This window comes from Brachycentrus maculatus, unplaced genomic scaffold (genome assembly GCF_059751285.1).
Source record: "Brachycentrus maculatus isolate JH-2025_06_01 unplaced genomic scaffold, ASM5975128v1 h1tg000244l, whole genome shotgun sequence".
Taxonomy (NCBI): Eukaryota; Metazoa; Arthropoda; class Insecta; order Trichoptera; family Brachycentridae; genus Brachycentrus; species Brachycentrus maculatus.
Genome location: NW_028280995.1, coordinates 2,350,958 through 2,377,186, shown reverse-complemented (window position 1 = coordinate 2,377,186; position 26,229 = coordinate 2,350,958). Strand labels below are relative to the sequence as shown.

The window sequence follows — 26,229 nt, the reverse complement described above, 5'->3', positions numbered from 1 at the left end:
TATTTTTTATGTATATTTTTATTCTTCTATGTGAATGCACATCCATATAATTTTCTTATAATTAGCTAGTGGTTTTGTTTGTGTATATATGAAAACAAAAGCTGTGTCTGGAAAAAAATAATTTGCCATTAATGTTAGTGTAGATGTGTACTAATGTCAGTATTACATCGGCTTTGCATTGTAACTATACTTTTATTCCACAATGCAGTTATTATGTTTTTACAAAATGTGCTATATTGTAAGTGTAATTATTTTTTTGAATAAATTTCGTTTACAACCAATCTCAGCTTTTTCATTGGATACATATTTAACATGTTAAACGCCATGAGAGGCTCCAGCGACTTCAAGAGCTATATTAAAAATTTATTATTAGATTAAAACCAATATTTTTAGCTTTTCCACTTTTTTATTTGACCAGCGACCGGGTTTCGTCGTTACCGACATCATCAGACTGGTGTAATTGTAACTATACTTTTATGTCTTTTTACCAGTCTGATGATGTCGGTTTTATATTTACCAGTCTGATGATGTCGGTAACGACGAAACCCGGTCGCTGGTCAAATAAAAAAGTGGAAAAGCTAAAAATATTGGTTTTAATCTAATAATAAATTAAAAATGCAATTCCATCACGAAGTGTCAGTGGATAATATAAATCTATTATATTAAAAATGCTTAACTATGGGCCCATCATCAAAAATACGTAAATTACCGAAAAGTTTTTTTTTGTGAACTTCAAAATTAACAAATTTTAGTGTTTATCGTGTTAATAAAATAAATATAAGTGATTTTTTCACTGTAATATTTATTCAATATTATTACCCTGGACTGGTACCTGAAGCGGAGGGCTGATCACCTTTCCTTCATGTGTAAACGATCAAGATAACACTGCGTTTATATGACGCAGTGCCCTATGCATCATTGGGGTGCGGATAAGGGTTTTATTATTATTATCGTGTTAATACCTTTTTTTGAAAATTTAATCTTTCCAATAACTTTGTCTTACTGATTAGCAAAAAAATGATATTCTAATATTCCAACAGTAGACAGGAGCATTACAACCTGTTTGAAAAGGTAATTTCAAAAGGGAAAAAAGATAATTCATCAGAAACAGACATTACACTTTTTTTTGAAGTAACATCTTTCAAAAAGCGACATCTCCATTAATTATGGGAGCGATTTTTTAGAATCAAATGTATAGTACAGTGAAACCTCTCATAACATTTAATTCCCATAATGAGTAAAAAAAATTGAAAAAGTTGCTCCCTTAACAAGCGATATTTCGCATAACAAGTTACAGAGAAAAAGCAAGTCCCTTTTTCAAGACATTCACTTGTGAGCCGGGAAATCCGCGCCAGTCAAAACAAAAAATGTTTCGCTTTATGAGTATGATTCTGGAATGAATTATGCTCATTATGAGAGGTTCCACTGTAATTGAATCATCTTAACCCTTTGCCAGATTTATTGTACCACATGCGGGCAAAAAAAAGGGATTTGCCCGTATTTTACCTTGTATTGGCACCACAGCAAAGAAATAGCTCAAACTGATCTTCCCATGTTATTTTATAAGGTAGTTTAATGTACTCTCACAGGGTGGCTCTGCGTCTATGGACTTTAGTAGACTATCACCCAATGTCAGCATTATTTGGTATGTTTCGAACATACCTTATTATATATTATATATAAATGTAACAGCCGTCGCTGTTTGTTAGTAAAAATACTTAAGGTTTGTATCACAAGGTTTATTTCACAACACCAGCGCAATACAACTTTATGTATAATCTTCATTGGTCTCGATCCAGGGAAGAAGTGCGGGTTGCCAACGGTTGTTTTCTAGTACACGTGCTCCAGGCAACCTGGCGGGCATCCATTGGCTGACATCATTCCCCACTCCTTGACGTCAATATTGCCATGTTACATTAATATTATATTTTTGAAATTAAAAAACTTACCCTTATTCCAAATAAAATCTTCATCAAAACTCATCAGTCAAAGGTCGTAATCAAATAACTTGGCTACCTTCACCCATCGTTATTCTCCACCTTATTTACAGCTTCATAGCTCTTCTCAGTGTCATCTGGGGCCTTTATTTACGTTACATTACGCATATTAAATTAAACACTGTTTTATAACAAATTGATATATTTGTATCCCACAATTCATACAATACTCTTATCATTCACATAAATTGATTATACAAATAAACCAATGTATAAAATATCTAGTGATGATTTGATTTTTACAAACAAATTGGATATCTAAATGTTATGTAACCGAGTCGGTACATAAATAATGATCGTATAAAACATAAAAATACAATTTAATTATGTTGATGTATTATTTATATAAAAATCTACTAAAACATACGTCTTTATAAACCTATTATTAAAATGTAATGATCGTCAAAAGAAATGCAAGAATCAAGGAACAAAAGGTACCTTTTCATAAAGATTGATTATAAAAAATATAATATATAAATGATTTCAGGGAAAATATCTTCAGTTCACAAAAAATACATATATGAAATGAGCGGTTAGTCTGTATTTTTAATATAGCATGTTGCAAAATATAAATTATAATTTTGTGGCAGACCACAAAAAAAATCTGTCAATTTGATTTTAATATCGCTTGCAAAGGCAAAATGGCACATTTTTATCATGTTTAACTTTATCAGATGTTACTTTGAAGATTTTAATCCAAAATAGGCTATCAATTGATTTTATCTATAATGCCATCGTCGCAAAGAGAATTCGTAAAACTTTAGGTATTATTATTGAACATATCGCTCACACCTTTCAAGAACGTCCATAAATCAAAAAACTTGATTTTTCAGGAGAATGTTTTTAAAGTTTAAAAATATAATACGATGTATTAAAAATAAATATCAAGCCACTTATTAACCTTTTTACTATGTAACAGATCTTTTTAGGTAAAACCTGAAGGTTTTTTCTCCATTTGAAAAATATTTAGTATATTAAAAAAAAATATTAAACAATACCTTTTCTTCAAAATGCAAAAACAACATTTTCTGCCCTGTAGTAGCGGGTAAATATTAAGTTAAAAATATGCCTCTTTAGCTGGGATATAGTACATTTTCTGGGCATTCTGAAAATATGTACAATTGAAAATTGACGATTTTTGATTTATGACGTTCTTGAAAGGAGTGAGCGATATGTTAGGACATACATATATATGTATATTATGATTTCTTTAGTTAATTTTTTCTTTTTGTAAAGTTTTACATTGTGGTTTTCACTTCTTCGAATGCATATTATATTTTCTCAGGAATATGTAGCTATATTAGTTTAACAAAGAATTGAAAATACATGAATGTGTATAAAATTTCACTTGATTAGTAGATTAACAGTCTGATTTCATGGAATGATTATGAGTAATTCACGTGATGAAGAACGATGTGCTATGTATATGTAGATTACAGCCTATTTTTATCATTACATTTTACGTATATCAAGAGGAATAATCTCTTTCTAGTGGTATAATATGATTGTAAAGGTATTTTCAGTACACTAAAAGCAATAGTTAATAGTAATATTATTGGTGTTTTTTCTGCATTCATACGCATCACTGTTTTCGTGGATCTATCACTTTTTAAGTGTTTATATTTATTATGATGATTTCATACAACTAAAATTAAATATAATTTATTTGTCAGACACATTTTATTTTTCTACATTGCTATCTTCATTTTATTTGGCTTCAGCATCCTGTAAATAAAAATAAAAGAATTATTGGATTTCTTTAATGAAATGGCAACACTTATTTTTTTATAAAACGATAGTTGTTATTTTGTTGAATCAAAACACTCAAATAAAAAAATTATAAAAACAACTGCTTGTGTAAAATAGCCACACTACGGTAAAAAAGTATACTTCTAATGGCAATAACATTAAATTTATTGTAGTGTTGACAAAATGTAAAATTGGTGAAATAATTGTCAACCGTGAATTTATTGGATTTAATTACAGTGTAACCTCTATTTTACATTTTTAAAGGGACTGAAGAAGAAAAACTTAAATGAAGAGAAAATATATTTTTTGTGAAAATCATGTAATGAGTTTTTTTGCATACAAAAACCTAAATGCAGGGAACGTATAATTAGGGGATATTAAAAAACTTAGTAAATACCACTATTTCTTAAAATCTACTGTGACACGTGTTTCGATGCATTCCGCATCATTTTCAAACACCATATGTGCGGAATGCATCAATACACGTGTCACAGTAGATTTCAAGAAATAGTAGCATTTGCTGTCTGGCAGTCTGGTGACGACAGTTTAGCGTGATCGAATTTACACGCAACGTGTTCACGCACCGATCCGAAGAAAGATGGGCAAAAGCACAAGCCAATCATCGTTTTATTATGCTAACTTAAGTGCCGGACGGTAGTAGTGCACAAACGCCCTTCGTCTCCTGGAATTGTTATAATTCACACTGTTGCATATTTATCACACACCTAGGTGTTAGAACTAAGTCAGCCTAGATGACACTGTGAGTCTATCATTTAGTTATCGTTGTCAGAGAACAAAAATGAATTAAAAAAATAAAAAATACATTTAAGGGTTAAATCTGCGTTTCTCTGCATATATGTAAAAATTGGTGTTAATACTGCCACATTACCTCGGTCTCCTGCAGGCGGTAGTGCGTGCGTCGCAGCGCGGCCAGCTTGAGCCTCTCGGTGGCGAGCGCCTGCTCCAGCTCCAGCACGCGCACTTGCGACTCCATCTCCAGGCGCCGGCCGGCCTGCCACGACACGCCGCTCACGTCCAGGTCGGCCGACTCCTGCGCCGCGGTGGCGCAGGCCTTGGCCGTGGCGATGACGGCGCCCGTGGCGGAGGAGACGGCGCGCGAGGCCAGCGCCAGCGCGCCCAGGGCCGCAGAGCCCCGCTGCGCGCGCACGCGCGAGGCCACCACCAGCTGCGCCGTGCTCGCCGCTATCTCCTGCGAGGCCACCATCACGTGCTCCAGCTTACCCCCACTGCTGCCCACCACCTTGTCCGCCGCCGTCCTGGACGATAAACCTTATTAACATCTATACCGAGTGGAAGCGCAGACGCTCAACCAAGAATTAACCCATAAAACTATGGTCTTTCACCAAATATCCAAGGGTGGATAGAAAACCAATATTCAAGTCTTATGCTTCAATTGACGCTTCTTTCACATGATAGTTTATCTGCACCACTTATGGCTGAGATGAGTAAGTTTTTTTTTGTATAAGTCTTCCCGAATTATTTTACATACTAGGAGATGCTTGAAAACATTTTTTTTTTTTTTTTTTAATGTTATATCGCTCACTTCTTTCAAGAACATCATAAATCAAAAATTGTCAATTTTCAGTTGTGCATGTTTTCGGAATGCCCAGAAAATGTACTATATCCCAGAAAAAAACACATATTTTTAACTTAATATTTACCCGCTACAGGGCAGAATGTGCTGTCTTTGCATTTTGAAGAAAAGGTATTGTTTAATTATTTTTTTTAAATAACCTAGTTATTTTTCAAATGGAGAAAAAATCTTCAGGTTTAACCTAAAAAGATCTGTTGCACAGTAAAACGTTCTCCTGAAAAATCAAGTTTTTTTGATTTATGACGTCCTTGAAAGGAGTGAACGATATGTAAAGATAAAAAGTGCTTTACACCATTAACCAGTTGTCTGCTTTAAATGCGTTAACATCCTCTCCAATGCCGTGCTTGCCAGGCCAGCCATACTAAATTAGCGTGTAAACTCACTCATCTTTGTGCTTATTTCTAGCCAAATAAAAGCACTAATTTTAATCATTTAAAACACGGAACACAGATGTACACATTTCACACCACACAGTGTACATATTTGGTAAGTCTTCGCAATATCCTTTTAATATAAAGCATTTACAAAAAAAAAATCTTAGCTTAACTAATATCTCCTGCCACAGTTACAATATCACTTTCGTATAATAAAGTATAAAATGATGTTTTGAATATTGAAAGCATTAACTTTGTGGATCATATTGATATATTATTTCGAGAAATAAAAAGACTTTGTTTTTTGATCCACAAATTTGTCGAATGTGTGCATATGTTGGCAAAGCATGTACATAGTACATTTTATAAGTTGTGTACACCTTATATTATTTTGAGAAATAAAAAGACTTTGTTTTTTGATCCACTCACATTTTTATTAACAACCAACTAGTTTCGGCAACAACCTGTTGCCCTCTTAGTCCATGCACTCATATCCACCATGCAAGTCATAAATTAAACCCTGATGAGGGCAACATGTTGTTGCCGAAACTAGTTAGTTGTTAATAAAAATGTGAGTGGATCAAAAAACAAAGTGTTTTTATTTTTCAAAATAATATATAAAATGATGAACTCACAGCAGCAGTGTGGCCCCCATGGCGACGGCTTTGGCGGCGGAGATGAGTCCCTCGGTCCACTGGTGGTTGCGCTTGTAGAACTCCTTGGCGGTGTTGGAGCCGCGCCCGTGCGCCACGATCTCACCCTGCAGCGAGCGCGCCCGCTGCACGAGCTCACGCACCGCCGCCATGAGCCCCGTGCACGCGTCCAAGATCTTCTCGTTCACCTCCAGCTTGATGCCCGAATCCGCCGCGCGACTCTTGCGCAACATTTCCTGTTTGTACAAACTATTTTTTAATATTTACAATTTGAAAAAAAAGTACTAACAATATAATTCTATTCCTTAAGACATTTATTTTTATTTCATTTCTTTTAACTTCATGTACAGAAAAATATATAAGTAGGTACATTGGCGGGCTTATTGCTAAAAAGACAGACTATCTTCCAACCAACCAGACAGACTAGTGATATTGATCAAAATGTTTGATACCATATATAGCTGTTTGCAATTAGAGGGTAGATAGTACATGAACTTTCAAAAAAACATAAATTACAAATTGATGATAATAAGGAAGGCAAAGAAAAAAGGGAGCTTAGGGTAGGAGGTAGAGGGAAAAACTAAGGGAGGAGGTTCGATGGACAGTTAGGAATCTAATGATAGATAGTAATGTCTCAAACGTTTCTTAAAAGTTATTAGTGAAGGTGCATTTTTCACAAGGATAGGTAATTCATTCCATAGTCTGGCCGCTTGGACAGAGAAGGAATTACTGAAGAATGATGTGTTATGGCGAGGAATGGAAAGTGTTATTTCTTGGGAAGAACCAAGTGACAGACCATGACCAGGGATATTTTAAAATGTAAATTCACAGTAAAATCGGGATACAATTTTGTATTGTTTCACATTTTCAATAAATTTCGCAACTTAGTTTAAAAAAATTGCTTTGCAAGAGAAGGTCTGTCAGGAAGCCTAGATGCTTCTGTATCAGATCTGGGAATGCGGTGGGACAGCTTTCAAAGACCATGATCTGAGAGGCACATATATAAAATTTTCAGGAAGAATATGTAAAAAATTACCTCGATACGAGCGGCCGCCTCCTCTATGGCCTTGTCCATGTTGGCCAACTCCCCCTCCACCGAGTCGCCGGCGCCACTGTCGTTCTGTCCGCCCACTTGCTGCGCCAGCGCCCCCACGGCCCGCAGTAGCCTGCGCAGCTCCCCGAGGTAGGCCTCCGCGGTGCGCCCGTCGCCGCCGTTGGTCACGCCGTTACTCTTCCCCCGCACATCCTCTCCGTCTATGGTCTCCTCGTCTAGCGACTTCAGGTAGCTGATGCACGCCAGCATCACGTTGGCCAGCTCACGGCACTCTAGAGCCATTTCTATTAATAAAAATTAGCAATATGAATATTATTTATTATTTCGGATATGTACTGAATTATTGATGACATGTCAATTTTAAAGGTGTCTCAAGTTGATATGAAACATGTATATAATTTTTGAAGTACATATTTATTAAGCTTATTCCTTTTAAACATAGGTCACAAATCCCTCAATTGATGGCGTAACATTCGGCCATACTAATGTACCGAAAACCCCAATAGCTAATATTGTTAATATTTAATATTAATATTATATTTGTCTCGTGGTCATCCCAACACCACGTCAATTACCTACTATTTCGATTATTTGAGAATAAATAATTAGGAATATCCAAGGTGTTCTACTACAGTCCATAACTCTAACAGGTTTCTTTGATAATAACATTTTGCAAACTTGCATGATAAAACAAAAGCAATTAATATATTCAAATATTTCCAAAATTCATGCCTTCTATCTTCATAAAAGGGTGACTCATTGGCTGAGAAGAGTCTCAATTTTTGTGATTTGTGACCTTTATAGGAATTCACCCGCCACAAATACAGTAAAACAGCTATACATATTTAACTTTTTTGTGTACCAGTTTCGGGAAGTATTTCTCTCCTTTTTTGCAAAACTTTGAACAAGCATATCATAGCTGCAGTCATCAATTTTCAGTTCAGTCATCAAGTCAATATGGCTTGGACCATGTAACTATTGTATTGTATTAAATGTGAATAGTACTATAGTGTAAATTGGTGTAGTATCAAGTGAATGTCCTGATGAAGTCAGGGTACATCGCAAGCAAAAAAAGAAAGTCAACAAGTGGAAAATACTTCAAATTGCTACTTACGCTCTCCAAAAACAATGTCCTTTGAAGTGTTGGAGGTTGCGACTCCATGAATTACATTTGTGCCAATTAAATATGTAGTTTTTACTAAACACACGGCCAATTCTTCCGAAGGGATTTTGTCTTTCTGTAAATAAAATTTAAAGTACTCGATAAAAATACATGAAGGTGTTTAGATATTTTTTTATAATATGTTAAAGCATGTTTAAACTCTAATAATAAAATGCTAAATGTGTATTTAACAAACAAAATAGAAAACTCGTTATACGATAAGAATTCATTATATCACCGAAAAGTAAATGTCAGGTAAAGCATTGTAATCATTGCTTTATTTTCAGATATTTTTTAAAAATAAATATTTACATTGATTTTAAAAAAAAATCTGTGATAAAAAATATGAAATATGTTTTGTGCCACCATCTAGTCAATTTGTGAAGATTTTTCACCTTATTCTGGGTCTCGGTTGATCTCCATAGTTGATGCTAATGGGTGTTATAAAAAATTTACATGGACAATAGTCTTTCCTTAATCTATCGACTTAGGTGAATGACCGTTTAGCTCAGGGCATAAGCACCTGATCGGACATCAGAGAATCTGGGTTCAAATCCTGAAGCGGAACAGTCACTTTTTCCTGTGCCATGATGAACTCATATTTCTCTCTTTGTTATAAATTGAAACCTAATCAAAATAATATAAATTTGAGTATTGCATGAATTGCATTTACCTCATACTTCATAAGGACATTTTCCAAAAGATTCAATGTATCCTCGGCCACGGGAAGCAGCGATCTGAAATACTCCAGACCGCATTGCAGGGAAGAAATAGCGGGATTGTCCAGCTCATGAATGGTTCCATTTATAATTTCCGACGACGACCGCAGACTACTCTTCATCAGAGACCAGCGTGCCAAAGTCGCATTTGAAATTTCTAAATTGAAATTCATCATTTCCATTATTATTTTGTAAAACGTTTTTTAAAAGTTTCCATTTATTCAGAAATAAATTACGAATCCAGGATCCGCATCTCTTATTTGTGACTCTTTGTTTGATTTATGATGAGAAAGTTTTCAGATACCAAATCGTTACCAGAAATATGAATCAATGTAAGTGACAAATTTAAGAAAATGAGTTCTTACAATTCGACAGGAAATTTTTTACTCCGTCCATTAATGCACTCAAACTTTTAATTCGTTTAAAAAGATGTGTCCCTTGCATGAACCACATATAAACAGTTTTGTTAAGAGTTGCCTAAAAATGTAAATGAAAGTTATTTTTGCATCTCCTATAACATTTCAATTTGTCAGTTATATAAATTCTCATTTCTGATGACGAAAAATCAACTTGAAAACTGATCTAAAAGTAACTATGTACTATCAAATATGCAGAGCATTTTATTTTAATATTTAAAAAACCATAAATGAAAATCAAATAAAATGGACTGTCAGAAACAGAGGCATGGAACATTCTAAATAAGAGATATTAGCGAATTGTTTTGTTAGCACACTTCGGACGGGAAAGATATTTCTACCCGTTTGGTCAATTGATGCTTAAGGACGGGAAGGGTATTTTTCCTTCTGCGCAGGCCTCATTTCAAAGGCAGAAAAGAAGGAATTATCCAATGTTTTTATATGGATATTATATACCAATCTTTTTGTTAAGGTCTTAACTCACAAAAAAACCTTATCCCCACCCCAATGGTGCATAGGGCACTGCATTATACAAACACAGTGTTATCTTGATCGTTAACACACGAAGGAAAGGTGAAGGAAAGGTGATCAGCCCTCCGCTTCAGGTACCAGTCCTGGGCAATATTGAATAAATATTAGAGAGAAAAAATCACTCATATTTATTTGACCCCCCCCGGGAATCGAACCCGGGACCTAGAACGGTAGCCGAGCGTGCTGACCATTACACTACGGAGGCGAAGGTCTTAACTATGTGTACATAATTATCAAATCCCGTCTCCGGTGGTCCGCAGGCGTTAAAAATGCCCGTCTGAAATGTGTTAACATTTTATAATACTGGAATATAACGTAAATATACATACCTCCAGAAAGAGCAATTTCGGCATCTTTAAATTTCTCGCCCAAAACTTTTAACGAGTCTTCTATGGATAGCTTTTGCTGCAGCAAGTCCTGCAATTCACATTCCAGCGTTGACTTCTCACTGTTACACCACGACAATCTACTCTTCAGATTCTATTTCAGTGTATGATATTTTACGAAATAAAAAAGATAAACCAAACCGTGGGAGAAAGTTAGTTGTAACGTGTCGTTATTTGTTATCCCAAAAGGAAAAATGTCATGCAAAGTGCCATATCGGGAACCAGGTGCGGAAAGAAGAAAAAAAAACATGCAATGTTAAAAAATATCCATGCAATAAGTAATTCAATACTCCATTTTGAAAATAAACTGGGCATCGAATGCTGTACCTCGTTTTCTCTCAGTGATTTTTCTAAAACGTCGTTCAATTTAGTTGAATTTTCTTCAGATGCGGTTATAGCGTTCCTCAGTTGAGTTTTCTCTTGCTCGTGTTGCGCATTCGTATTTTCAAATTCTTGTAATAAAGTATTTACTTTCATCTTTCGGTATAAAAATAATATTATGTTAATAAGCATGCACATGCATTAAAAAAATAAATAAGTTTATTAAGTATTACTGTTTTTTAACTATCATGCTTCTTTTGCTAAGAAATCACAGTTGGAAAGAAGATAAACTAATAACACTCTCCTCATTACGGCTGTTCAAACTCAAAACACAGTAAGGGATATTTTTTTTGTAGTATGTGTTTTTTGCATTTTTGGACTAAGTAGATTCTACTTAGTCCAAAAATGCAAAAAAAAACATACAATAAAAAAAATGTCCCTTACTGTGTTTGAAGTTTGGACAGCCGATCATTCATCTTTCACATTCATCAAAAACACTACTTCATGAATACCGATTTCGAAATAACCATTTCATCGTCAGGTGTAGACTACATCAAATGATGACTACATTTGACCTAATGATGGAATGGTTATTCCGAAACCAGTAGTCACGAAGAAGTGTTTTTAAGTGGTATTACATAAAGTGAATGATGAATGATAAAGAGTGTTATATTACCATACCACAAAGTTTTTAACAATGATTTTAAAATACAAAATCTTATAACTCAAATTGTCACAACTAATACTTATAAAGAATGTACTAATAGAAAATCACAAAGTAGTTTCATGTCTTTGTAAGAAGACTGAATTTTCGAATTGTTAATAAAAAAAAAACTTTTTCAAATGATTTTAAGATATTTCAATAAATTATTTTGCCAAATTGAAATACCTGATTTTCGTGTTTCAAACCATCTATTTCATCGGATAATTTTGAATGTTTCTCTTGCATTTCTGCGAGAGCATTACTTAACGTTTCAATTTCAATAACTTTATTTTTAATGGCATCGTTTGTCTCCTGCCTTAACGTGTTCACTGTAATCTTTCCAATAAATTAAATTTAAAAAAAAAATTCAATAATAATACATTTATATATTTCTGATCAGTAAGTTAGTTACCTCATTTTGACTCAAAATTTCTTCTTTTTCAGCATTCAGTTTTCTAAGTTCGTCACGCAAGTGAAGTATATTTTGACTATATTTTTCTCTTTCTAAATTGATTATAACATTTTGTGATGTCAACTCCTCTTGTAATTGACTAGTATCCAACTTTATGAATAAATAATAAATAAATATTCAACATGCCAATTAGTAGTAGTAGTAGTAACATGCAACATGCAAGAAAATATTACATACAAATAAATAATAATTTATAATTAAAATGTCACTTTGTTTATTATAACTTAATTATAATGTCTACCGGTTTCCAAGCTAACCGCTTCTTTATCAAGACTGATTTATACTTAATAGAAAATAATCACTCATTTGATAAAAATAAATGTCTAAATACAGGGTGTCCATGCTGCGAGAGCAAAGCTTCAAGGGGGTGGTTGGGGATGCCGAGAAACGCAAAAAATCCTTCTACAGGGGGGGGTCTAAAATGCACCGTTAAAGAGTTACAGGGTGTTTAAGTTTTATTTTTTTATTTTTAACACTATTAGAAATTTAATTTTATCTGAAAAACTGTTCATTTTAAAAACTTCAATTAAACTGAATTCGATAGGTAATTATTGTACCTTAATTTTGGTATATCATTTGTTGATCAACGCCATACTAAACTGAAGTTATTTAGCTTCAAAGTTGAAAAAAAAAATTCTTACATTTTGAACATAAAGTACTGAAGTGGCGAACATGCGCACGTGTTTAATCCTGTATTTTTTTGTCGTGAGTGGGATTGATTTCAAACTTTCAATATTTTGATGCAAAATTAAACAATAAATAATTTTAAAAAAAATTTTAAAAATTATAAAATAATTATTTTTAGATATTTCAACTTTAAGTTCAAAATGTAAGAATTTTTTTTTCAACTTTGAAGCTAAACAACTTCAGTTTAGTATGGCGTTGATCAACAAATGATATACCAAAATTAAGGTACAATAATTACCTATCGAATTCAGTTTAAGTATTCAGTAATTTAAGTTTTTAAAATGAACAGTTTTTCAGATAAAATTACCCTGTATATTACACACGTGCAATAGAGGACTTAAATTAGATTACTTAGAAATATTAGAAATTAAAAAGGCAATTAATAATAATTTACAACTAATAAATACACAAGTAAATGATTTTGCTAAAAGTCCGTTTTCAAATATGTTTCCAATCACTGATCATCCCTGATCCCTTTTGCCTGTGACTGCCAATCAACACAAAAAATAAAGCCACTTGAGATCTACCTAAGCTTCTTTCCCTAACCGTCAAAATATTTTGAATATTGTTTAGTAGATAGTGTTTTAGTATTAATCAGTCTTGATAAAGAAGCGGTTAGCTTCGAAACCGGTAGACATTACATATAATTAAGTTATAATAAAATATTTATAGTGATTTTAAAACAAAGTTACATTTTAATTATAAAATGGAAAATCAGAAAGTTAGTGCTTCAAATATAAATTATATTATAAATAATAATTTGTTTACAACATGTAAATTCATACAATGGGTGCATTACATACCATACATTTACATTTATTTTATAGTATATATTAGTTCACTTGTACCTATTACAACAGTATGTGAAGCAGAGGACAAATGATTTTTTTTCAATTGGAATGTAACTGCCTGCCTAGATTTTTTTTTAATTCTAGGGGATAGGAAAGGGTTAGCAAAATACACTTAAATATAAAAATAAAACACTCATATAAGACCACTTTTAAGTTTATTAATACAAACATAACTAGTTTTGAGAACTAGAGATGTTCTCATCAACAGGTGACAAAAGTGGTCTTATACACAAGAGTGTTATTTTCAATATTTAAATAATCAAGATGTTATTATCTCTCAATAGAGTCAAGAGTTTCAGGGTTTGAACCCATTGTACCATAATTTGATACATATTTGTAGTAATGATTTGTTTAAATCATATGGCATTTAATAATAATAATAATAAAACCCTTATCCGCACCCCAATGGTGCATAGGGCACTGTGTCATATAAACGCAGTGTTATCTTGATCGTTTACACATGAAGGAAAGGTGATCAGCCCTCCGCTTCAGGTACCAGTCCATGGTAATATTGAATAAATATCACAGTGAAAAAATCACTTATATTTATTTTACCCCCCTTGGGAATCGAACCCGGGACCTCCAGAACGGTAGCCGAGCGTGCTGACCATTACACTACGGAGGCGGACATTTAGTCATTAAAAAACAAAGGAATTTTATGAAGATTGGAAATACAATTTATTTATCATACACATAATTACAAATCACAATAATGAGCCCTCACTGAGTTTTCCCGAGCCGAGGGCACATTTTACAGTACTTGTTTATAAAACTATATGGAAGAAAATTGTTTATGATGTGGCCGATGATGCAATCTATTTCAGATCTACCCACCTATCCATTTAGAAAAAGCTTAACTTTTTTTTCAAATTTACATATTCAAAAATATTTGGTAGTTTAATGACACATTTTCTTTTTTTTTTTTGACATCTCATCAAAGATGAAGAAGAATATGGAAGTCTAGGCATTTACGGGGCTGACGACCGTCATAGGCTGGTTTAAGTGATCACTTTACACATGTGTAACATTCACCAATTCTACCCATTCATTATTGACAACCACACTACTCAAATTCTTGGAAGTTCTATATATATATGAACCAATTTAGAAGCCTTGTTCTTGAATCACTAGAACTTCACTAGAGACATCTATTGGCGAGATGTAAAGAAGCTTTTTACTAAGCAGAAACTCTTATATTAGTATGTGAGGTCCGAATCCCTTATAATCACACACATGAGAAACGCCAGAAAATAATATTTTCATTTTTATTATTAAGCACATTTTCTTTTAGACCCAGCAAGACACAGAAGCTAATATTTTTACTAAATAGTTGAAAATTTTCAAAATACAGTTTCAAGCAAGCTTCACTTTTTAATGCAAAGAAATACATTTATCTACTAGTTACTGAAATCCAAATTATGCATAAATAATACTTCATATCACCTACTGACAACCATTCTTGTATCACAGATACAATGAATGCATTTGTTAACTTATAATATACTAATTATTTTGTATTCATACCGTATTCTTCGATTCCAATTCAGTTTTATCCTCTGCTAATTTGATCAGGTCAGATTGTAAATCAGCTATGATTTTATTCAAATTATCCTTTTCCTTGGTATATTTTTCAGATGTGGCACTCAATTCTTGCCTCAAAATGTCTACTTCAGATTTAACATCATTTACACTTTGGACGTGGACATCTTGAATTCTATAAATGGAAAACATATGTGTGAAGGCGGCGAGGAGTGTATGTCAGGACAGAAGAGTGTGGCGTTCCATCCTTTCTGCCCACCCCTGCGGGGAAATGGCGTGATGGCAGTAGTAGCAGTAGAAAACATATATTTTCTTTTAACAGAAAAAAATATTTTTATCCTTAACCCTTTGAACCCTGAAGCGCTCATTGTACAAGTGCCCCTAACCTCCTGAGTAATTTCTTATCAAAAAATTATATTTGACTAAAAATTAAATTTTGATGCAAAATTGATCAAAATTAATCTGAGTTCATGTTCAAACAAGTTCTCCCCCCTCTCACACTCGCGATGACGTCGCAATAAGTCAAAAGTATTGTCTCTGTTTTTTCTTCGCAGGCTGGTATTCTGGTCCGTAGGGTAATGAGGATAGATGTTGAGGCCGGTATTCCGGCTATTAGGGTATATGCGTTACTAAAAAGCCAGTTTACCGGCATCTAGGGTTCAAAGAGTTGAAGATGAATGGATACACGCTTTAAGTACTTTTTTTTTTTTAAATACCAGAAAGAAAAAAATAGTGCTGGTGAAAATAAACAGCTATTGGTAGGGATCTGTATATTTATATTACATATCGCTCACTTCTTTCAACGACATCATATATCAAAATACTTGATTTTTCAGGAGATCGTTTTTAAAGTTTAAGAATAAAATAAAATGTATTAAAAATAAATATCAAGCCACTTATTGAACTTTTTCTGTGCAACAGTTCTTTTAAGGTAAAACCTGAAGGTTTTTTCTCCATTTGAAAAAATATTTAGTATATTTAAAAAAATTATTAAACAATACCTTTTCTTCAAAATGCAAAAACAACACTTTCTGCCCTGTAGCGGGTAAATATTAAGTTAAAAATATGCCGCTTTTGCTGGGATATAGTACATTTTCTGGGCATTTCAAAAACATGCACAACTGAAAATTGTCAAGTTTTTGATATATGACGTTGTTGATAGGAGTGAGCGATATATACATTGGTCCTAAAACCCTCAGACTTTTGAGAAAATGGTGTTGGACTCACTTAGCATTTTCGTGAAGTATCAGATTGTGGGCAGATTGCAGAGTTTCAACTTTGACTTGGAGTTCTGACGTCGTCTTCTTGAAAGCAGCCACCTGCTTGTCGCATTCCGCTTTCTACAAGTAAGTCGAGCGATAAGTGGTTTGCACAGATCAGCGGCGCATTGTTGCGAGTTGTCAATTTGTCAGAAAAACACCAACCTGTCTAATGAGCGTTATGTGTTCTTCTTTCATTTGTGTGTAAGCTGCTTTTAATTTCTGGAATTTTTCTTCAAAGCTCTTGGCTCGTTCTTCAGCGACCCGTATTCTCTCTACAAGTGCATGCGGAAAAGTTTTTATTTATTATTATTAATTATTATATATCGTAGTCATACAGGAGAAAGTGACCAAGTGCATTTTTTACAAAAACGTGATCATTGACTATTTGATATCTTACTAGCTTAATATTGCCTTGAAAACATCCTGAAGCGATTTTAAACTTGGAAGTATAATATATTGACTTGTTAAAAATGACTAATTGCATTGATGTTTATTTTCTTGCCAAGCAAAAGTGACTTAAATGGCTCTCCTGAAAATTTTACGTTTTGATAGTTGGTCACTTTCTCTTGTACGACTACGATATGAATAAATTATTGATATAAATAAAAATGTTAGTTTGTTCAAAACATTAAATCTTCTAAAGGTATTTACCGATTGCTTTGAAATTTCGACATAATGTTGCATTCAAATATGCACATAAATATAAAAAAAAACATGTTCACAGCTCTGCTGTTTGAAGTCAATGGCAACTCCATTTGTTGAATATTACACCAACAGACGCAAATTAAATATTACTCATACGGACAGCGTGTTTCCTGATTTTTCACAAACATTGTGAAACCAGATATCTTTTCTTTCTTTTTCATTTAATTAGACTGACCTACAGCGACGCATTGCCGGGTAAAGCTGGTTAAAAACAAAAGGAAGAGATTTGGCAATATTTTAAAAAACTCACGTTCAAATTCCGGATCCGGAGTGGATTTCTGTTGCTCCATAAGAAGTGCACGCTGCTTTCTTTCATGTTCCAAATCATTCTGAATGTACAAAATTTAACATAAATTAGTTCCATATTATTATTTCAACTGTGAATCATAGACAAAAATAACACATCGCTCACTCCTTTCAAGAACGACATAAATCAAAAATCGACAATTTTCAGTGTTGCGTGTTTTCGGAATGCCCAGAAAATGTACTATATCCCAGCAAAAGAGGCATATTTTTAACTTAATATTTACCCGCTACAGGGCAGAAAGTGTTGTTTTTGCATTTTGAATAAAATGTATTGTTTAGTTATTTTTTTTTTAATATACTAAATATTTTTCAAATGGAGAAAAAACCTTCAGATTTTATCTAAAAAGATCTGTTGCACAGTAAAAAGTTCAAAAAGTGGCTTGATATTTATTTTTAATACATTGTATTATATTTTTAAACTTTAAAAAGGTTCTCCTGAAAAAATCAAGTTTTTCGATTTATGACGTTCTTGAAAGGAGTGAGCGACAGGTCACAAAAAAAAGGAGTGAGTTAAATTTAACAACAACAAAAATGTCAAGTAACTAAAATTTGGCTTGTCAGAAGGTAAATATCAGTGTGCATACATCATATGCGCTTGCTATGGGGAATATATGGAGACCACAAACTGTCTCCAGGCTTTTCTTTTGGCTGCCAGCTCCCTTGCATCCTTCCAAGTCAGATCCGCGTCCCGAAGTTCTGACGAGAGCTGCCGACGAATTGTCAGCAGTTGTCGTCCTGGGCGGCGCGAAACTGATGCCTTGTAAAAGAGGCAAGCTTGATTAAGGCTCTCAGGAGGCATGCGGAGTACATGGCCAAGCCGACTGAATCGCCTTTTCTTGACGACAGTTGTGACCAAGATTTGTTGTGTCCTACACCTTATTCCTCACAAAGTCAAACCATCGCACGCGGCGGGTCGTCAGCCCCGTAAATACCCAGACTTCCATATTCTTCTTCATCTTTGATGAGATGTCAAAAAAAAATTCTAAAAAATAACTCCTATAATTGGAGATAATTCAGATTTGTGAATAAGTATTTGGACACACTCAAAATGTTGTAAAAAGGACCATATTTGCAAATAAAATCTTCAGAAATTTTAGCATACAAATAAGAAAAAATGTCAGCACTAAACGGTTAAGATAATAAATAATAAACAAGGTGTGTAAATGAAATAAATAGTACCTTGGTAGCATTGAGTTGAGTTTCCAATGAATTCACATGGTCATTAATAGATGTCATCGTGGACCTATGATCAGCTATCATGCTGTGTATCTCACTCCTAGAAAAACAAAACAAAATGTCATGCCAGAAAATCGTTTTATTTACTAGCTGAAAAGGTACAGGTGCCGGCAAATTAGCTAACCACAGGCTGCAGATTGACTGGCTGACATTTTCCTTTAAATCCATAATGTTTTTGAATACTTTATTCCTAAAATTAGCTGGGCACATACGACTAAAATTTTGTTTTAACATTTGAGCTGCCTGATTTTACTGTTCTTAAAAATAAATATTCTAAAAATTCAAATATTGAGAAGGTAGGTACCTTTTTTTTTGAGATGGCAATCACAAATAATGGGGGCAATAGATCCTACCCAATTTTCATTAGAAGAAGTGTAATATAGTAAGTTTATTTCAATGAATAATTAAAGGGAAAACTTCAAAAGCTTGTTAATTTACACAATGATACTTCAAATAAAAAAATATTAAGAAAATTCAGTCTCCAATACAAAACAAACACTCAAAATAAAAATATTTCAGTCAAAATCTATATAAATAAAAATACACATCTTTGTTTGTTCAAAATCTTAAATCTCCTAAAGCTATTCACCAATCGCTTTAAAATTTTGACACAGTTATGCATTGAAATACGCATGTGTTTTTATATAAACACCTCTTCCGTGGCGTTGGTTTGTGTAGCTCTCTTTCTCTTTCTCTCTACAATATGTCTTCCTCTCTCGCGTAACGAAATGTGCCTTATAAATGTCACCTAAGGTTCACTTCAAACAAAATTTTTGAGAATTTTAGTTTTTATTTACACTAACGTAGAACGGCGCTACTTGAACATTGATGTGTTACTTGAGCCCAGTACAAAAAAGAGATTTAAATCTGCATTTGGTCAACAATAATGAATGTATCGTGACAATAAGCGTCACCTGTCAGGGAAACAATGAATCATGTCATACATTCATTATTGTAGACCAAATACAGATCTAAATATTTTTTTTGTACTGGGCCCAAGTAGCACATCAAAGTTCAAGTAGCCCCGTTCTACGGTACTAGTTTTATTGGTCGCCTCTGTAATTTTGCCACCAAAAGTACAAATTACTCGAGCAGAGTTTATGAACTTACTTAAAGTGTGATACTTCCGAGTGCAAGTGTTGGATGAGTATATCTCTCTCCACGATAGGGTCAGACGGCGGTGCTGGCCCTCCATAGTCTACAAAGTCCGTGGGGGTGTCGGGACTTGTCAACTGAAATAATTACAAGGCCCAATATAATACAGGCAACACCATCGAGGTTCTCAGGACCACAGCGAGTGAGAATTTGATTGTAATGTAATTTAATTATGTAGTTTAATTATCCTGTCAAAATAAACTAATCAGGGTGCTTTAATACGACCAGTGGTTCTTTACCCGGGTTCGATTAAACCCCAGGGATTCTGTAAGTCAGTCTCCCGGGTTCGGCGGGGGTCAAAACACACACCCGACTTATTGTATGATACTAAGAAAACTGATACGACCTACGATATATTCATTAATCTAATTGATCTACTTGATTGTCAGCCTCCGTAGTGTAATTGTAAGCATGCTCGGCTACCGTACTGGAGGTCTCGGGTTTGATTCCCAGGGGGGGTTAAATAAATATAAGTGATTTTTTCACTCTAATATTTATTCAATATTACCCTGGACTGGTACATGATACACCTTTCCTTCATATGGTCATAATCAAGATAACACTGCGTTTATATGATGCAGTGCCTTATGCACATTGATACCATTAATATATTAATCTAGCTAATTTTTAATAATAATCTAATAATTAATAATTAAGAAACCTGGCTGGATGTTTCCGAGGTGTCGATCAAGTTCCCGACCAAATCCTGCTCTTCGGTGAACTGTTCTTCGGGCGGCAAGATCACCACGGGAGGCACGTACGTCCTGAGCTCGCTCTGGATGAGGAAGTTGGGCGGGTTGTTGGGCAGGTTGGGGATGGTGATGAGGTTCTTGAAGTACTGCATGACGTGCGTCTTCTGGTAGAACTTCTTGAGCAGCTTGAACTGCTTCAGGAAGCGCTCCCGGTGCCCGGAGAGCGTGTCGGGCGGCAGCATGGAGTGCAGCTTGAACAGCAGCTTCACCGAGAAGTCGTACAGCTGGTTGGAGTCCTGCACGCACGGCAGGATGGGCGCGAGCCGGCACTGCCCGGAGCTGGTCATCGAGGTGGACCGAGCGTCGATAGAATCGAAAACTGACAGAGAACTCAACTTTAATAGATCTTATTTTATTATTTTTTTTATTATTGGAAAACTAACAGAATATTTCGAGAAAAATAACATAATATGATAAAATACAAAAAAATAACAATTCCAATTATAGGTTTCCACCTGAGTAATCTAATAAAACAATTTAAATAAACTGTCATAAAAGTATAACTATATAGAACATTTCTTTATCAACTGGTCAAAAAGACATCAACAATATTTCTTTTAAACGTATTAAAAGAAACATTATTGATGTCTATTTCATTAAGCATTTCATTGCACAAATCGCAGGCTCGATTTAAAAATAAATTTTGGTAGGACTTGATGTGCATTTTAGGGATTTTAAATAAGTTTTTGCCTCTGGTCTGTGCTCCCGGGACTCTAAAATTGATGAGTGATAAAAGCTCTGGGCAATCTACATAATTATTTAAAAAATTTTACAGAAAATTAAGGTCAGCATTATTCCTGCGTGTAACGAGCTTGGGTAAATTCATAAAATCATTGCTTGTCATTTAAAAGCTTTCAATATAAGAACTCGACAAATTATTCGAACCCGGACAGCATTAAATAAAAACTATGTTGGACCATCCGTTAAAACAAGTTATGGGCAAAAAACTTTATCATTCCTTGCGCCAAAGATATTTAATTTGTTGCCCGAAACCATTAAGAATTCCAGTAGTGATCAGGTCTTTAAGAACAGTGTCCGTCGATGGTTGCTTCGCATTGGAAGCGACAAGGTAGAAAGTGATTTAATTAAAGTCCAGGTGTAATTTTTTATTGTAAAACCTTTATACTGTAAATTATTATTGTATCTCTTGTATGTAATGTATATAATCTAATAATTTAAAAAAAAAAACAAATAATAAAAAATATAAAAAAATAAAAATTGTATTAACATGTTAGTATTTCGGCTCAACACAGGCCATGCCTAAAGAGTTGTAATACATAGAGTAAATGTATATATGAATGTATCTTTGTATCTATGAAATAAATATGTATCTATGAATGTATCTTTGTATCTATGAAATAAATATGTATCTATGAATGTATATTTGTATCTATGAAATAAATATGTTTCTATGAATGTATCTTTGTATCTATGAAATAAATAAATAAAAATATCCCTGTCACTGCCAATCTAAATAAATACAAATTTGTAAATCCATCACCAAATTTTCTACAAGTAACCCGGTGTAGGCAGTGAAAGGGATTAGTATTTAGTTCAGTTAAGTCAGCTAGATCCGATTTCGACCTGACGTTGGCCGGTACACAGACGCCCACAACCCCAAGTTTTTAAATGTAAATTTACAGTATAATCGGGATACAATTTTATGTTGTTTCACATTTTCAATCAATTTCGCCACTTAGTCAAAAAAAAACTTTGCTTTGCAAGAGCAGATCAGTCAGGAAGCCTAGATGCTTCTGTATCAAATCTGGGAATGCGGTGGGACAGCTTTCAATAGACCTTATCATTTATACTGTGTCTTAAGGCCAAGTATTCGTTAAGTCGCAACTTTATTTTCTGTAAATCCAGGTAAAATTTAAGGTTTATTTGATTTATTTCTTAAAACATCATTTTTTCATTGAATAGACAAGTTTTTATTTGAAATAATTATATGGTTTTGAAAAGAAAAGAGTTATTGAAAGGTAACGAGTGAAAAAATATATATAAAAATATTATTTCTATATACCGATATACATTCGTTAAAAAAAATTGGTTGTGCACACACACGTGCAGCCCTGACCATGGCTGAACGGATTCTGGTTTGAACGCTCAAGTCAAGCTGGAGATCTCAGCCTTAACATATTGTGGAGGCGTAATTATCCGATGTGGGGAAGTGTGCGTTTTGCACTGATTACGTGCATCCACGTCTCCATTATCTCCTCAAAAATTGCATTTTTATTGATTATGCTTACAAATAACTAAGATTGTAGATTCTAGTACTAAGTTTATATTCACACAAAATAGTTAAAGTTACAAATTTTATACGCGGTAAATGGGCAATCAAAGGTAAGTCAGGTCGTCATGCTGTTCACGATTGCACTGTCGTCTATGGTTTGTCAGGGCCGAACGGGGCACGCACCACAATATTGTTTGCAGAAAACGCTTACAAGCATCTTTTACACTCTGTTGGTAGAGAGCGGGTGATGATTGTAAGCATTCTATTTGTTTGCTTTTGGTAGAGCGCAAAAGACGCCAAAAAACATTTTACAGATCGGAATTGGGGGTGTGGTTACTTGTGATTAGTATACTGAGGGTCGGGTGGCAGACAGTCTGGGTATAATTTATTTTTATTTCTATTTGAAAAGGAATAACCCGCAAAGCGTCTATTTTAGATGCTTGTCTGCAGGTAGGATAGTAAGGATAAGGTAAATGTGAAAAATACATCACAAACACCCAGAACAATTGAAAATAAATCTTTCTTGAATTTACTTTGCAATAGGCGGGAATCGAACCCGCGGCGCCAGTTTCGCAGTCCAGCGTCTACCCAACTATGCTACGGTGCCTGTCAAATTTAATGTGCCGAAAAAATTAGGGTCAGGTTTGATGAAAAAACCGCCTGAACATAACGTTTTAATGACAAAACAAAAATTCCTTTTTTCGGTCAGTGGTGATCAGTATGTTTAAAAAATGCAATGAAACACACGGAAGTGTTTTAGCCTCATTAATATGTTTTATACAGTCAAATTAAATGAAAATATGACTAAAATGAGAGGATTAAAATATGTTGATTATTTTTTTATTAAATAATAATTTGAACAACTTACTCGCAGCCTGGAGTGTGAGGACATCATCCATGTAGTCGAAAATCTCCACAGACATTTGAAAACTGAAATACAAATTTTCATAATCAATTATGACAGTCGAAATAAAAATATGTAACTGTACAATTTTGATTTTTAACTACAAAATATATTTTTAAATACCACTATTACTGGCTAGAACGTTCTGAAGAGTTAAATTTTGTACGTGTACCTACTTTATCGCTAGTTTTGGAAATGGGTAGACCAGGAGAAGAGGAGATAGGAAGGTTAGCTGTAAAAATAAGTGAAAAAAATATTTATAATACCGTAAGAAAAAACAACTGAAACATGTACCTAAATGTCATTTTGAGAAACGTGCACTAAAGTACTATCAAATCTACAGATCGTAGAACAACAATGCACTTAGTGTATATTATTTTATATGTTTTTTTTTCTCTTTCACATTTTTGCACCCTGCTTATAAATGCAAGGTCATGCTACGGGTAAGGGATTCTTACACTATTACTATAGTGCTTTCCAGTATGCATTATGTGGGAAAAAAAAAAGAGGGTAGAGCAGCGTTCAGCCGCTTCACTCCACTACATTTAGCTCCGTAAATATTGGTCATAGTTGTTCTACAATTCCCGGCTCCGACGTTTATCCTCCTTCATTGTAGTTTTTCATCTTCACAACTATACTTTCCAGGTAGGTTTTCCATGTACAACTTAGTAACGACTTCGTTTCTTAGCATCTCCGCGGGTTCCGGGAGTCGATGTTGTGAGCATCACACTCCATTTGGAGAATCCACCTGTTTGGCTCAAACATTGGGCAAGATCTCAGTACGTGTTCCACAGACTGAGCAGTGGTGCCATTACACGGGCAGCATAGATCAGGACGGAGGCCGAAACGGTTTAGATAGAGTCTAAAAGCTCCATGTCCAGTCAGGATTTGTGTGAGAAAATACTTTCTCCCATGTTTGTCGAGAATAGAGATCGCATCTTGCACATTTTCAAAAAAAAGTCTTGTGGTCCTTCCACTTTCAGATGCTTTATATATTCTGTTCCATTCCTTTAAGGATTCTTGATGGTACAAACTTAGTGTATGTTAGGCCTGGGCCTATAGACTATTTTTTTTATTTTATTTAGCTTAGTTTAATTTTTCCTATATATGCAATGTTGATCTGTGAACCTTAGTACATGTTAGTCTTCAGGTCGACCAAAAAAAGTGTGTGATCAACATTTTGTGTAGTTTTAAGTGTGTGAATAGTGCTGTGGTAGTGACGTGTAGTATATTTTTTTTAAAACTACATTGTTTTTAATTACTTTTTATTGGTACATTTCTCCAACCAGTTTCGATAAGAACCTTGTCATGATCAGGGTCAAACATGTACTTGTAAAGAGTGCATGTTGAACCCTGATGATGACAAGGTTCTTGTCGAAACCGTTTGAGGAAAAATATCAATAAAAAGTGATTAAAAACAAAGTAGTTTTATTTTATAAAGTTTAAAAATGTGCCACGACGTATCTGCAAAAAACATTCAAGAAACGTGTAGTATTGTTTACATGCTGGTGTAGTGATTGCCCTGACGAAGAGAGGGGTATGTCTCGAAACCGGTAGACTTAAAACTCGGTGAGTGGTTATATACTAACATTTTGTAATAGTGAATTTGTATAAAAATGGTGTCAAATGAAGAAGAAGAAAAATATATAATACTTACTAGTTGTTGATATCATTTTCTCCGATATCATCTAATTCTTCCCCAGTGAGCTGAAGGTTTCCAGGGAAACGGTGATTTCGTTGATGGAAATTTATTTTAGTTATCATCAGAGTACAGTATAGTTGGATGAGTTTTCCATAGCCCTCTTTTAAATGAACCTACAATACATTTAAAAAAACATAAACATCTATTGAAATTTATTTCTTTATATATTTGGCGTTTAATTTGTAGAACTCCATTTTAATTTACGTATTAAATGTTAAATCAAACACTGATTTTTTGAGTCAAGTTACTACTACTTCACCCCACTACTTCACAAACTCCACTGGTTACGCTTTCCCGAAAGGGTTGAGTATAAACTCTGCCTACTCATGTATAAATCAATACACAATATGGCTCCAGAGTATCTTAAGGAGCTGTGTATTCCAGATGAATTGGTTGATAGACGTCTCACGCTTCGATCGGCTACAACATCTGCAATGGGCAGAGTTATCTTACCAGCTTGCAACCAACGCACTAAATTTGGCGAGCATGCCTTTGCTGTTGCAGGACCGACGGCGTGGAATGCTCTTCCACCAATGATTAGAAATAGTGAGAGTGAGATGATCTTTAGAAAAAGACTAAAAACACATTTGTTTGCTAAATCATTTCCACCATAATATTTTCCCCAATTCATTCACAGTGAAGCGCCCTTGAGGTATTTTTTTACGAAAATGGCGCTATATAAGTTATCCAATTTTATTATTATTATTTACTTCTTCTCCGTCTTATTCCTCATTGCTGAGGGTTG

The 26,229-nt window shown here is 34.2% G+C and overlaps 1 protein-coding gene across 13 annotated transcripts in view; it reads right to left on the bottom strand.

The window, feature by feature from the left end:
* Window positions 1-2,121: 2,121 nt before the first annotated feature.
* The window catches only part of Hip1 (Huntingtin interacting protein 1), a 57,044-nt gene continuing 32,936 nt past the window's right edge, over window positions 2,122-26,229 (bottom strand). For 5 of the 13 annotated variants that reach the window (XM_088265258.1, XM_088265256.1, XM_088265260.1 and 2 more), the window contains 19 exons: window positions 25,440-25,597; window positions 23,747-23,808; window positions 20,555-20,964; window positions 19,849-19,970; window positions 18,682-18,778; window positions 17,447-17,525; window positions 16,654-16,763; window positions 16,457-16,569; window positions 15,215-15,404; window positions 12,093-12,242; window positions 11,867-12,016; window positions 10,984-11,133; window positions 10,600-10,750; window positions 9,278-9,480; window positions 8,557-8,680; window positions 7,425-7,726; window positions 6,371-6,624; window positions 4,636-5,023; window positions 2,122-3,722 (listed from right to left, as the gene is read on the bottom strand). In XM_088265258.1, the coding sequence (XP_088121384.1) occupies window positions 3,705-3,722; window positions 4,636-5,023; window positions 6,371-6,624; window positions 7,425-7,726; window positions 8,557-8,680; window positions 9,278-9,480; window positions 10,600-10,750; window positions 10,984-11,133; window positions 11,867-12,016; window positions 12,093-12,242; window positions 15,215-15,404; window positions 16,457-16,569; window positions 16,654-16,763; window positions 17,447-17,525; window positions 18,682-18,778; window positions 19,849-19,970; window positions 20,555-20,964; window positions 23,747-23,808; window positions 25,440-25,597 (3,231 nt within the window). In that variant the 3' untranslated portion in view covers window positions 2,122-3,704. The remainder of the gene's footprint in view (window positions 3,723-4,635; window positions 5,024-6,370; window positions 6,625-7,424; window positions 7,727-8,556; window positions 8,681-9,277; window positions 9,481-10,599; window positions 10,751-10,983; window positions 11,134-11,866; window positions 12,017-12,092; window positions 12,243-15,214; window positions 15,405-16,456; window positions 16,570-16,653; window positions 16,764-17,446; window positions 17,526-18,681; window positions 18,779-19,848; window positions 19,971-20,554; window positions 20,965-23,746; window positions 23,809-25,439; window positions 25,598-26,229) is intronic. The other 8 variants (XM_088265264.1, XM_088265261.1, XM_088265265.1 and 5 more) reach the window with 2 other exon arrangements.